Source organism: Hyla sarda, chromosome 6, assembly GCF_029499605.1.
Source record: "Hyla sarda isolate aHylSar1 chromosome 6, aHylSar1.hap1, whole genome shotgun sequence".
NCBI classification, from domain to species: domain Eukaryota; kingdom Metazoa; phylum Chordata; class Amphibia; order Anura; family Hylidae; genus Hyla; species Hyla sarda.
Genome location: NC_079194.1, coordinates 175738458 through 175749525, shown reverse-complemented (window position 1 = coordinate 175749525; position 11068 = coordinate 175738458). Strand labels below are relative to the sequence as shown.

Genomic DNA, 11068 nt, shown 5'->3' with positions numbered 1-11068 from the left:
ATGCTGTATCTGTCACTGCTATCTATGGAACCTCCTCGTGTAACTTCATCCTCTGGAACTCTGTTACCTTCTGAGAAACTTTATCAGTTGCTATTCTCTGGTTTTAAGTGATTACTCCCTTGTCCTGTACCTCATATCCTTTTGCTGATTCTCCCTCCGTCACGTCTTGTAGTAATGAATGGGTTGATTAAACTTCTTATACAAGTGAGTGAAGTCTGGAAGGAGGAGTCTGCATGTGAAACAAAAAAAGGGGGGGGGGGTGTAAAAACATACACATAAAAGAGGTGGGAAAGAAATTCATATTTGAAGAAGCAAGTTATTAGCAACTCCTGCAATTTGTCCCATTGACTAAAGGGTCCGTGAGCATTGTCATATCTGACTGTGTTACTTTGGAGTATGGAAATGGTCCAGTGTGACTCTGCGCTCTCATACGTCGTACTCAGCGCTCTCTTCAGTGGATTAGTCATTCACAAAATAATCAGAAACAAGGTAAAGATAGAAAATTCTGCTGTGTCTTGTCTACTGTCCCTGCTCTTACTGGAGATCATCTGCTGCTGCGTCCTGTGCAGCCATCTGGGTCTCACTCTATTCATCCTGGCATGTGCTTTCTATTACATCTCTATACCTGTCCGGAGGATGCTGCCACCTCAAGGCAAGGTTGTGCTCATCACAGGTAAGAAAGTATCAGTATATAGACCCAAAAGTTATTTATACCTGTGTTGTCCACTAACGTATTCAGGAATTGCAAATATTATATACATGACATATTCGGGAATTGCATATTTATCAGATCTTTAATATATTAACAAACTGCCTTAATAGCAATTCCTTTAGTGGAACATACCTTCATTATTTTGTGGAATTGCATGATTGCATAAATATGAAATCCCCACTGATATATTGAAACTACAGAAGTAACTATTGCTTTTGAAGATACATTGATATATTAGAGAACTAAATAAATAACATTTCACTTGGGGGGAATAACACTGGTAAGTTAGAAAGTTGCATAAATAACAATTACCTTTGATTAATCCAAATTTAGGATATAACACTGAACTAACAATACCGGACGTACATATACTCATATAACACACATGATTTTATTACTGGAAACTCTTCTACGTGACAGTCAGCTTCATAAATGGCAGTTCCCCTTGGTGATCCTTCATTGGCGTATATGGAACTTGCATCATTAGCAATTTATTTCCGTGAATCTACTTAAATACATCAAAGACATTTCTCTTTGGCAAATGTACAATGATATATTAGGGCTTTATGTAAATATCAATACCTCTGGGTATGTGCAGGATTGCATATATAATGGGAACCTTTAGTGAACCTAAGCATATTGAAAATAATTAACAACTCTGTAGTTCTTAACTTAAAATTAGTTTTACAAGTGCATACTGATACAGTCTGACAATTATACAGTCATGGCCGTAAATGTTGGCACCCCTGAAAGTTTTCTAGAAAATGAAGTATTATCATAGAAAAGGATTACAGTAACACATGTTTTGCTATACACGTTTATTCCCTTTGTCTGTATTGGAACTAAACCAAAAAAGGAAGGAAAGAAAGCAAATTGGTTATAATGTCACCAAACTCCAAAAATGGTCTGGACAAAATTATTGGCACCCTTTCAAAATTGTGGAAAAATAAGATTGTTTCAAGCATGTGATGTTCCTTTAAACTCACCTGGGGCAACTAACAGGTGTGGGCAATATAAAAATCACACCTGAAAGCAGATAAAAAGGAGAGAAGTTCACTTAGTCTTTGCATTGTGTCTGTGTGTGCCACACTAAGCATGGTCAACAGATAGAGAAGAAGAGAACTGTCTGAGGACTTGAGGACCAAAATTGTGGAATAATATAAACAATCTCAAGGTTACAAATCCATCTCCAGAGATCTAGATTTGCCTTTGTCCACAGTGCGCAACATTATCAAGCAGTTTACAACCCATGGCACTGTAGCTAATCTCCCTGGGCATGGACGGAAGAGAAAAATTGATGAAAGGTGTCAACGCAGAATAGTCAGAATGGTGGATAAGCAGCCCCAAACAAGTTCCAAAGATATTCAAGCTGTCCTGCAGGCTCAGGGAGCATCAGTGTCAGCGCGAACTATCCGTCAACATTTGAATGAAAGGAAACACTATTGCAGGAGACCCAGGAGGACCCCACTGCTGACACAGAGACATAAAAAAGCAAGACTATATTTTGTCTAAATGAACTTGAGCAAGCCAAAATCCTTCTGGGAAAACATCTTGCGGACAGATGAGACCAAGATAGAGCTTTTTGGTAACACACATCATTCTACTGTTTACCGAAAATGTAATAAGGGCCAACAAAGAAAAGAACACAGAACCTACAGTGAAATATGGTGGAGGTTCAATGATGTTTTGGGGTTGTTTTGCTGCCTCTGGCACTGGGTGCCTTGAATGTGTGCAAGGCATCATGAAATCTGAGGTTTACCAATGGATTTGGGGTCAGACTGTACAGCTCATTGTCAGAAAGCTGGGTTTGCATCCAAGAAGTTGGGTCTTCCAGCAGGACAATGACCCCAAACATACGTCAAAAAGCACCCAGAAATGGATGGTAACAAAGAGCTGGTGAGTTCTGAAGTGACCAGCAATGAATCCAGATCTAAATCCCATTGAACACCTGTGGTGAGATCTTAAAATTGCTGTTGGGAAAAGGCGCCCTTCCAATAAGAGAGACCTGGAGCAGTTTGCAAAGGAAGAGTGGTCCAACATTCCGGCTGAGAGGTGTAAGAAACTTATCGATGGTTATAGGAAGCGACTGATTTCAGTTATTTTTTCCAAAGAGTGTGCCACCAAATATTAAGTTTAGGGTGCCAATAATTTTGTCCAGCCCATTTTTGGAGTTTGGTGTGACATTATATCCAATTTGCTTTTTTTCCCTCCCTTTTTTGGTTTAGTTCCAATACACACAAAGGGAATAAACATGTGTATAGCAAAACATGTGTTACTGCAATCCTTTTCTGTGAGAAATACTTAATTTTCTTGAAATATTTCAGGGGGGCCGTCATTTACGGCCATGACTGTATAAGCATTATATGTGGGCTGTCTTTCTAAACAATCCTTATGCTTAAAGGAAATCTGTCATCAGAATCACCCGCACTAAACCTGTTACACAGGCTTGTAGTGCGGGTGATACTGATTAAAACACTCCTTACCTGGTTAAAAATGGTTCAGTGGTTCTTCAGATATCTTTATTTTTAGTTTTCTGTTATTCTCTGGCTTGGGACTCAGTGGGAGGTGTTATCATCTGGGACTCTGCCACACGTCATTCTAGCTGGGCGGAGCTGCCGCCCGGCTCATGAATATTCATGACCTTATCCTCGTAGTCTAACTCCTTTTTCTAGGTCTGGTGGGGAGGGCCCCGAGGATAAATTCATGAATATTCATGAGCCGGGCGGCAGCTCCGCCCAGCTAGAATGACGTGTGGCCGAGTCCCAGATGATAACACCTCCCACTGAGTCCCAAGCCAGGGAATAACAGAGAACTAAAAATATAGATATCTTAAGAAGCGCTGAACCATTTTTAACCAGGTAAGGAGCGTTTTAATCAGGATCACCCGCACTACAAGCCTGTGTAACAGGTTTTGTGCGGGTGATTCTGATGACAGATTTCCTTTAAGAGCAAATGTCAGTTTATTTTCTACCATTGTCCATTAATTAAGAAAATGTGAACATCTGGCCCCAGTTTACACTATAAGATTACACACAAAGACATATAGATGGCCACATGTCTACTGAATTTAAAAAAGTAATACGCATAATTTTAGTTTTTACATGTGATTTTCTTGGGAATTAGGTTGCATTCATTCTTAAATTTGTAATAGTAATTCACATTATTAAAGATGGCTTAAAGGGGTACTCCGGTGGAAAACAATCATTTTCAAATCAACTGGCTCCAGAAAGTTAAACAGATTTGTAAATTAGTTCTATTAAAAAATCTTAAATCTTCCAGTACTTATCAGCTGCTGTATGCTCCAGTACTTATTAGCTGCTGTATGCTCCAGTAGTTCTTTCCAGGCTGACCACAGTGCTCTCTGTTGACACTTCTGATCATGTCAGGAACTGTACAGAGTAGAAGCAAATCCCCAGAAAAGAACAACTCAATTTCATGTGGAGCATACAGCAGCTTTTTTTTTTTTATATAAGTCATTTACAAATATGTTTAACTTTCTGGCACCAGTTGATTTGGAGTACCCCTTTAAGGGTATGTTCACGTGTGTATTTTGCTGTAGATTTTCTGCAGCTGATTTTACTACCCATTGACTTCAATAATAATCTGTGTGAAAGTACTCTAGAGAAGTTTTCCGAGCTCATAAAAATATAGAAAAGTACCTATGTTTGTAAGGACTCATCAGATGATGCTCATTAACGTGCCCAGCTCTGTGCAGCACTTTTGTTGCTGCCAGGGCTTTTTGTGACCCAAATAATTCTGCCACATCATGACTGCCTTATAATTACAAAGGTACCACCATACTGTTACTGAATAAAACCAGCTTAGAAAAACTATTTACAAATAATTGAATGTGGAACAGTGCTGTGCCAATAAACTCAGAATAGGCATGGACTCACAGATCCCTATCAGTTGTAGTTCAAATAAATAAGAAAACATTCTCCAAATTTTCACTCCAAAATGATGGTTATATTTACCCAGTAGTATATAAAATTGCTTTGATTCATAGAAACATAGAATGTGTCGGCAGATAAGAACCATTTGCCCAATATCCTAAATACTATGAATAGTCCCTGGTCTTATCTTATATGGAGGATAGTCTCTCAGTAAAGTAATCCTTGCTGATATTACTGCATAAACCTTTACCCCACTAATGTAAAACTATGTCTTCTTGTGGTAGTTTTTCTTCTTTTAAATATTGTCTCCTTTACAGTGTTAATTCATTTAATGTATTTAAAAGTTTCTATCATATCCTCTCTGTCTCGTCTTTCTTTCAAGCTGTACATGCGAGGGTCCTTTAAAGAGTACCTGTCACCAAAATAACTTTTTTTATTTTGTTAATCAATGTATTAGAAACAAGTTTCTAATTACATGTGATTAACAAAAACTAGGGGTCTCCCTACATGTCCCGGTGCATAGAATTCAGACTCATGCCGACCTGGCATGAGTCCGAACTCTCAGTGCAGCCAGGACACTGAAGAGCACAGCGCAGCTCCCTGCCTGTCAATCAGGGCGCTCCTGACATGGCCAGCCGGTTCATCTGGCTGGCCAAATGTCAGTGAAGTGCAGGGCTGCACAGAAGAGGATCGGCTTTGCCTCTTCTGAGTCTGATCGAGGTCTTAATCTGTGTGAAGGAGAAGGGCAGGTGACATTGCGCCTGCCAGGCCACGCCGCCTTCCTCCCACAGGGGAACTAAAAAAGGTATTTATATGGGGTTTTGGGTAAAAACACATCCTAGATCTGAATGAATGAACTAATCTTATGAAATACTTTCGTCTTTACATAGTTGAATGTGCTGACAACAAAATCACATACAAATTATCAATGGAAATCAAATGTATCAACCCATGGAGGTCTGGATATGGAGTCACACTCAAAATCAAAGTGGAAAACCACACTACAGGCTCATCCAACTTTGATGTAATGTCCTTAAAACAAGTCAAAATGAGGCTCAGTAGTGTGTGTGGCCTCCATGTGCCCGTATGACCTCCTTACAATGCCTGGGCATGCTCCTGATGAGGTGGTGGATGGTCTCCTGAGGGATGTCCTCCCAGACCTGGACTAAAGCATCCACCAACTCCTGGACAGTCTGTGGTGCAATGTGGCGTTGGTGGATGGAGCGAGACATGATGTCCAAGATGTGCTCAATCGGATTCAGGTCTAGGGAACAGGCGACTAGCGAATTGATGTTCCACTAGGAAATTTTGGAAATAAAAGATATTCAAAGCAGCTCTCACACAACCTTTTCAGGAGGCTTTTCCTTAAAGTCAGTTTTTTATTCCAACTTGAAGTCTTAGAAACTAATTGAAAATATATGCCAAGCCAGAGATTTCTCCAGAAGGAAAGAATACCCATCTGAATAACAATGGTATTCCTTTCTTCAGGAGAGATGTCTGGCTTGGCATACATTCCCAGTTAGTCTCTAAGACACCTAGTTGGAGAGAAATACTGACTTTCTCACACATTTCAGAAAGAGACTCTAGTCACATACTCTGCATACACTCCTACACTTTGCACATTTTTCAGACACCTAATATGTACACTCTAGAACTAAAACTAAGCTGGAGTTAGTTGCACCAAGGAATACACTGATTGTCTAGTAATAGTGGTGTTAAATAGTACCTGTCAACAAATAAACTTTTCTAAACTAACTCAGGCTATGTTCCCTAACTACTCCTAACACTCCTCCCACCCTTCAAAAAAAAATTCAGAGCTTAAAGTTCTGCATCTTACTGTTCTTTCTGCTTCAGCAGGAGAAAGTGGGAGTTTCCCAGCAGGCATGACATTACTGAAGCCTGCTGGGGGACCACTTTAGCCCTCACAATGTTGCAGTGCTGTGATGAATAGAAGACCTCAAGCTCTGTGCATCTTTCAGTGAGGCTCTATGCATGTTTCAGTGAGGCTCTTTGCAGCTTTTAATGAGGCTATGTGCAACTGTCAATCAAGCTCAATGCAGGGAAACACTTCCTGAGTTTGGTCTCCTGCCATTACAAGCAGGAGACCAAAATCTGAGATTTTGACCAGACAGAATGTGTTATGGCCAAGAAAGGAGACCCCTGGTGGCCAGAAGTATACAGCAGAAAAACTGACATAAAATGTTTTTTTTTTTTTTTATGGAAACCAATTACAAAAGTTATTTATTTGACATAAGGATTTAAATATTAAAATTCATGTTTAGCCCCTTAAGGACCAAGGGCATACAGGTATGCCTTTGCTCCCTGGTAATGAAAGACCAAGGGCGTACCTGTACGCCCGTGGGAATTTCAGTCCCTGCCGCGTGCCGGGCGGGGACCGGACGGGGGTGACTGCTGATATCTATCAGCAGGCACCCCGCGCAAATGCCCAGGGGGGTCATCAGAACCCCCATGTCTGCGATCGGCGCAAATCGCAAGTGAATTCACACTTGCAATTTGTGCCGATTCAGGGTCATACGGGTCTGTGGTGACCCTTTGACCCGGAAAATAAGGGGAATCGCGGTTTTCCAAGACACCCATGATCCCCCTGAAGGGATAGAAGTGAGGTGGCAGGGGTGCCACCCCTCCTATCCCTGCTATTGGTGGTCTAGACGCGACCACCAATAGCAGATCGGGGGGGGGGGCTTTACTTTCGGATTCCCCATTCTGCCCACACACAACAGAACGGGGAAACGACATAGGACCGGCGCTGAAGATCCACTTACCCCGTGGGCAAGGCTGCGGGCGACGATCGGTGGAGGAGATCGGAGTCCGGCGATGTCATGCGGCTGGATCCGACGGAAGCCGGTAAGTTGTCTAGCAACATTTGGAGGGTATAGTTTGAGACCACTATACAGTGGTCTCTAAACTGTAACCCTCCAGATATTGCAAAACTACAACTCCCAGCATTCCCACACAGCTGTTTGGGCATGCAGGGATTTGTAGTTTTTCAACAGCTGGAGGGCCACAGTTTGGATATCACTGGCAGGGATCTCTAACTGTGGCCCTCCAGATGTTGCAAAACTGCAACTCCTAGCATGCCTAAACAGCAGTTTGCTGTCCGGGCATGCTGGGATTTGTAGTTTTGCAACAGCTGGAGGTCCACAGTTTGGAGATTTCTAAATTGTAGCCCTACAGATGTTGCAAAACTGCAAATCCCAGCATGCCCAAATATCAAACAGCTTTCTCTGCATTCTGGGAGTTGTTGTTGCGTACCTCCAGCTGTTGCATAACTACATCTCCCAGCATGCCCTTCGACGTTCAGTACATGCTGGGAGTTGTAGTTTTGCAACAGCAGGAGGCACACTGGTTGGAAAACACTGAGTTAGGTAACAGAACCTAACTGAAGGTTTTCCAACCAGTGTGCCTCCAGCTGTTGCAAAAGTACATCTCCCAGCATGCACGGTCTGTCAGTGCATGCTGGGAGTTGTAGTTTTGAAACAGCTGGAGGTTTCCCCCCCCCCCTCCCCATGTGAACGTACAGGGTACATTCACACGGGCAGGTTTACAGTAAGTTTCCTGCTTCAAGTATGAGCTGCGGCAAATTTTTCGCTGCAGCGCATACTCCTAGCGGTAAGCTTACTGTAAACCTCCACCAGTGCGAATGTACCCTAAAAACACTACACTACACTAGCACATAATAAAGGGTAAAACACTACATATACACCCCCTTACACTGTCCCCCCAATAAAAATGAAAAATGTATTGTACGGCAGTGTTTCCAAAACGGAGCCTCCAGCTGTTTCAAAACAACAACTCCCAGCATTTCCGGACAGCCACTGACTGTCCAGGCATGCTGGGAGTTTAGCAACAGCTGGAGGCACCCTGTTTGGGAATCACTGTCGTAGAATACCCCTATGTCCACCCCTATGCAATCCCTAACTTAGTCCTCAAATGCGCATGGTGCTCTGTCACTTTGGAGCCCTGTCGTATTTCAAGGCAACAGTTTAGTGCCACATATGGGGTACTCCCGTACTCGGGAGAAATTGCACTACAAATTTTGGGGGCTTTTTTCTCCTTTTACCCGTTATAAAAAAGAAAAGTTGGGGTCTACACCAGTTTGTTAGTGTAAAAAAAAAAAAAATTATACTAACATGCTGGTGTTGTCCTTTACTTTTTATTTTCACAAGAGGTAAAAGGAAAAAAAACTACGGAAAGAGTACGGAAATACCCCGTATGTGGGCGTAAAATGCTCGGTGGGCGCACAACAAGGCTCAGGAGTGATAGTGCACCATGTACATTTGAGGCCTAAATTGGTGATTTACACAGGGGTGGCTGATTTTACAGCGGTTCTGACATAAACGCAAAAAAATAAATACCGACATGTGACCCCATTTTGGAAACTACACCCCTCACGGAACGTAACAAGGTATAGTGTGCCTTAACACCCCACAGGTGTTTGACGAATTTTCATTAAAGTTGGATGTGAAGATGAAAAAAAAAATTTTTCACTAAAATGCTGGTGTTACCCTAAATTTTTCATTTTCACAAGGGAAAATAGGAAAAAAGCCCCCCAAAATTTGTAGCCCCATTTCTTCTGAGTAAGAACATATCCCATATGTGGATCTAAAGTCCTCTGCGGGCGAACTACAATGCTCAGAAGAGAAGGAGCACCATTGGAATTTTGAAGAGAAAATTTGCCCGGAATTGAAGGCCACATGTGTTTACAAAGCCCCCATGGTACCAGAACAGTGGACCCCCCCAACATGTGACCCCATTTTGGAAACTCCACCCCTCATGTAATGTAATATGGGGTACAGTGACCATTTATGCCCCACAGGAGTCTGACAGATTTTTGGAACAGTGGTCTGTGAAAATGAAACATTAAATTTTTCATTTGCTCAGCCCACTGTTCCAAAGATCTGTCAAATGCCAGTGGGGGGTAAATGCTCACTGCACCCCTTATTAAATTCTGTGAGGGGTGTAGTTTCCAAAATGGGGTCACATGTGGGGAGGTCCATAGTTCTGGCACCACGGGGGGCTTTGTAAACGCACATGGCCCCTGATTTCCATTCCAAACAAATTCGCTCTTCAAAAGCTCAATGGCACTCCTCCTCTTCTGAGCATTGTAGTTCGACCACAGAGCACTTGACGTCCACACATGGGGTATGTCCATACTCAGAAGAAATGGGGTTACAAGTTTTGGGGGTAATTTTCTCATATTACTCCCTATAAAAATGTAAAATTTGGGGAAAAAACAGCAATTTTTTTTTCATTTACACATCCAACTTTAACAAAAAGTCGTGAAATACCTGTGAGATGTTAAGGCTCACTGTACCCCTTGTTACGTTCCTTGAGGGGTGTAGTTTGCAAAATAGTATGCCATGTGGGTATTTTTGCTCTTCTGGCACCATAGGGGCTTCCTAAATGCGAAATGCCCCCCCAAAACCATTTCAGCAAAATTTGCTTTCCAAAAGCCAAACGTGACTCCTTCTATTCTGAGTATTGTAGTTCGCCCGCAGAGCATTTTACGCCCTAACATGGGGTATTTCCGTACTCAGAAGAGATGGGGTTACAAATTTTGGAAGGCATTTTCTCCCATTACCCTTTATAAAAATGGTAAATTTGGGGGGAAAACTGCACTTCAGTGAAACAATTTTTTTTTTTTATTTACACATCCGACTTTAACGAAAAGTCGTCAAACACCTGTGGGGTTTAAAGGCTCACTAGACCCCTTGTTACGTGCCTTGAGGGGTGTAGTTTCCAAAATGGTATGCCATGTGGGGGGGTTTCTGCTGTTCTGGCACCATATGGGCTTCCTTAATGTGACATGCCCCCCAAAAACCAATTCAGAAAAACTCACTCTCCAAAATCCCACTGTCGCTCCTTCCCTTCTGAGCCCTCTACTGCGCCCGCCGAACACTTGACATACACACATGAGGTATTTCCTTACTCGAGAGAAATTGTGTTACAATTTTTGAGAGGATTTTTCTCCTTTAACCCCTTGTAAAAATTCAAAAAGTGGGTCTACAAGAACATGCGAGTGTAAAATATGAAGATTTTGAATTTTCTCCTTCACTTTGCTGCTATTCCTGTGAAACACCTAAAGGGTTAACACACTTACTGAATGTCATTTTGAATACTTTGAGGGGTGCAGTTTTTATAATGGGGTCATTTGTGGGGTATTTCTAAAAAGAAAGCCCTTCAAATCCACTTCAAACCTGAACTGGTCCATGAAAAATTCTGATTTTGAAAATTTTGTGAAAAATTGCTGCTATACTTTGAAGCCCTCTGATGTCTTCCAAAAGTAAAAACATGTCAACTTTATGATGCAAACATAAAGTAGACATGTTGTATTTGTGAATCAAAATATAATTTATTTAGAATGTCTATTTCCCCTACAAGCAGAGAGCTTCAAAGTTAGAAAAATGCTAAATTTTCAATTTTTTCATCAAATTTTGGAATT

At 41.7% G+C, this 11068-nt stretch overlaps 1 protein-coding gene across 2 annotated transcripts in view; it reads left to right on the top strand.

Annotated features, from left to right (window-relative positions):
- Window positions 1–309: 309 nt before the first annotated feature.
- The window catches only part of HSD17B2 (hydroxysteroid 17-beta dehydrogenase 2), a 63138-nt gene continuing 52379 nt past the window's right edge, over window positions 310–11068 (top strand). For both annotated transcript variants that reach the window (XM_056525824.1, XM_056525822.1), the window contains exon 1: window positions 310–673. In XM_056525824.1, coding sequence (XP_056381799.1) covers window positions 397–673 — 277 coding nt within the window. In that variant the 5' untranslated portion in view covers window positions 310–396. The remainder of the gene's footprint in view (window positions 674–11068) is intronic.